This window comes from Tupaia chinensis, unplaced genomic scaffold, assembly GCF_000334495.1.
Source record: "Tupaia chinensis unplaced genomic scaffold, TupChi_1.0 Scaffold149964_2, whole genome shotgun sequence".
Lineage (NCBI taxonomy): Eukaryota > Metazoa > Chordata > Mammalia > Scandentia > Tupaiidae > Tupaia > Tupaia belangeri.
Window position 1 is genome coordinate 1,680,858 of NW_006209806.1, and position 3,142 is coordinate 1,683,999.

The 3,142-nt window shown below is 64.9% G+C and overlaps 1 protein-coding gene across 1 annotated transcript in view; it reads right to left on the bottom strand.

Moving 5' to 3' along the window:
* ZBTB7A (zinc finger and BTB domain containing 7A) overlaps positions 1-3,142 on the bottom strand; it is a gene marked incomplete at its 3' end in the record, with an annotated part of 11,014 nt that overhangs the window by 3,440 nt on the left and 4,432 nt on the right. Inside the window, 3 exon segments of the mRNA XM_014585516.2 lie at positions 684-786; positions 988-1,280; positions 1,879-2,088. Of these exon segments, the coding sequence (XP_014441002.1) occupies positions 684-786; positions 988-1,280; positions 1,879-2,088 (606 nt within the window).

Sequence of the window (3,142 nt, forward strand, 5' to 3'; positions counted from 1 at the left end):
GGAGGGGGCGGGGTGCTGCTGGGGAGGGGGTCAGGCAGTTCCTGTCCCCATGGGGTGGGGGCGGGAAGTGGGGACAATGGCCTCTTTCTTCAGCCTCAGTGGGCGTGGCTGGGGAACCCCAGGGCGGATGGGGGGCAGGGGTGAGGCTTAGTCACCGGCCTGGCCGGCCCCTGCCTGCCCTCGCCCACAGGTCGGACACCCCAGGGCCCACGAGGCCCAGCCAGCCCCCCAACCCCCTGGGCTCCTAAGACCTGATCCTAAACTGTCCCCAGCCTGGCCTCAGGGCCTTCGCGGTGGCCCTTCCCTCTGCTGGAGTTCTCTTCCCTGCAGCTCCCTCTGTCACCTCCATGGGTCTCAACTCAAGTGCCACTGCCAACACGGGGTGGGACTTGGGCCATCCCCACTGCTGCGTCCCCCGAGCCCACACAGGGCCTGGCACTACCAGGAGACCAGAAGCTGCAAGATGCCCAGGCTTGTGGGAGACTAGGGGGCCTCAGAGCAGTCCTCTGTGTGTTGCCCACGCGGGAGGGGTCCTGGTTCGCAGCCCAGGCCCTCCCCGAGTGCGCCAGTGCGCCCTCGACACGGGGCAGCTGGGGCTGGGCCGGGCCGGCCATGGCGTCACCCCGTCGGGGCCTTCCCTCAGCTGCCTCTTGCTCACAGAGGGAGAAGTAAGCCGGCCTTACAGGAGCGAGGTGACCAGAGAAGTGGCCACGGTGCCGTGGTGGCCCGGCTCCAGAAATGCCAGACCTCTCGCGGCTACTGCGGTCCAGCCCCGGCCCGGTCGGCCTAGAACACCCAGGCACCGAGTGCCTGGACCTGGCAGGCGGGGGCGCCGGGGCAGGGCTTCGGGGCAGGCCCGGAGCCCGAGGGTGCTGCCCTCCCTCCCGAACACTTGCCAGCTCCCAGGCCGCTGCGCTCCACCGCGGATGGGGCGGATGGGGCGGAAAGCACAGAGGGAGGAGGGAGCCGCGGCCGCCCGGCGCTCACCTGGTGAAGCGGACCTTGCAGATGCTGCACTCGTAGGGCTTCTCGCCGGTGTGCGTGCGGATGTGCCGCGGCAGCTTGCCCGCGCCCTGGATGACCTTCTCGCAGATGGGGCACTTCTGGAAGGCCTTGGCCCGGATCTTCTTCTCCACCTTCTGCGACCAGGCCGGGTAGACGTCGCCGTCGTGGGCGCCGCTGAAGTACTTCAGGTAGTAATCCATGACGCCCTTGTCGTCCGCACGCGACTCCTCGTCACTGTCGCCGGCCGCCCCCGCGCGGCCCACGGACGAGATCATCTGCTGGATTTAACATCTGGATCATCTAGGGATCTATTGTCTTTTTTAAAAAATTCACACTTTCCTGGCTCATATGTTAAATAAGTTAAGATCCTAGATATTGTAAATGTTATGCTGTGAGAATTCAGAATTCTGTCATATCTTTCTGAAGAGTGTTAATAAGTTTGTGTTAGCAAGCAATTACATTTAAATGGAAAACTTGCCAGTGTCTGGCGGTCAGAGAAAGGCTCAGTTCTCAGTCCAGATTGCTTTCAGTTTGTTCTGAGCACATATGGACTGTGCTGCCAGAGACTCAGATGAAGCCTATAAGAATAGACTTCAAAAATTTTGTGGGGAACTGCAACTAGAGTGTGAGTTTACTTTAGCGCAAAAAGTTTTCGAAATCCATGTATAATTTTTTCATAATATGCATTCTCCATGAATTTTTTGAAGCCTCCACCCCCCCCCCTGTATGTGTGGCATTTACAATTTTCGTTTTCTGGCTCTCTCTTTTTTGAGTTTCCACTCTCTGGTCGCCCTGGTAGCCCTGACCCTTTTCCCCTGTTCTTCTGACCCGAAAGATAACAGATTTTCTATTAGAACTTTAGCTGTTCTATACTGTGCCTGCCCTGAAGGCAAAGCTGCAAACTATGGCCGCCAGCACCGAGCGGTGCGTGGGGAACTCGCGGCCCTCCGCCAGGATCACCACGTCGCACAGCAGGCCCTGCGTCCGCTGCTCGTTCAGCCCGCTCAGGATGTCGCTGCTGTGGTCGGGGAACGGGATCCCGATGGGGCCGTCCACGCCGCTGGCCATCTTCCGCGCCGAGACCTGCCGCCAGGGACGGAGAGGGCTGGTGAGCGGGGCGGCCGCGGCTGGGGAGGGAAAGAGGCCCGGCCGTGCACGCCCTGCCTCGGTTTCCCTGTCTGTGCAACGGCGCGGCTGGAAAGCACAGCCTGCCTCCTGGAGGTGACGGCACGCTGGCCAGACACCGCCCGCCTGCCACGGCCCCTCGGGAGCACACAGTAGGTGCTCACTGCACCCCGGCACCGCCACGCTGCTCTTGCCGGGCGCGGGCTTCTCGCACAGAGATGCCCGCAGAGCACCGCGCACGCCGGCCATGCCCCTCCAGCCCCTGGGCAGCGGCCTGTGGGGAGGGCGTGGGAGGGGCCGCCCAGGGGCCCCGCCGTGAGAACCCCACACTGCCCAGGCTCTAGCCGGGGACCCTCTGACCCGAGAACCGGCCCCTCAGCCTCCTCGACCTCACCCCTGCCTCCCTGCGGGGCCGGCTCTTCAGGGACCGTGAGTCAGAGGAAGGGGTGAGGCCAAGACCCGGCTGCGACCTGGCTGGGGTCAACAGAACCATGGGCGTGCCCTGTCGGGGCAGGGCGGGGCTGCACAGGAGGCACCCCTTCCTGCCCAAGGAGCCCCCAGCCCCGCAGACACAGGACTGCCCGGTTGACCGCGGCCGCCCAGCTGCTGGCTCAGCCCGGGCACTCGTGGCCTCAGTCTCCCTGTCTGTCAAATGGGCAGAGGCGCCCAGAAGAGCCGAGGCCCTGGGGGACCCGGCCCGCCCCCTCCCCACCCTCTGCCTTCCTCTGCCCTCCCGGGTGACTCACCGGCCCACTCCGGGCTTGTGCAACCGCTGGCTCGGGCCCCACCCTCCACCCCCCACCCTCGCGGGGAGCCCCGCTGCCCCGGCCACTAGCGCAGTTCACATTCCTCTGGGCAGACCAGCAGCACCCAGGCTAGGCCCTGGGCCACATCCCGGGGGAGAGGCCCGCTGCAGGCCGGGAAGGCCGCCTGCTGCCCTGGCCCCGCTCTGACCCAGGCCGCGGCGGGTCCTGGGAGGGGTCCAGGCGCAGGCCGGCCCACAGAGGTCTCT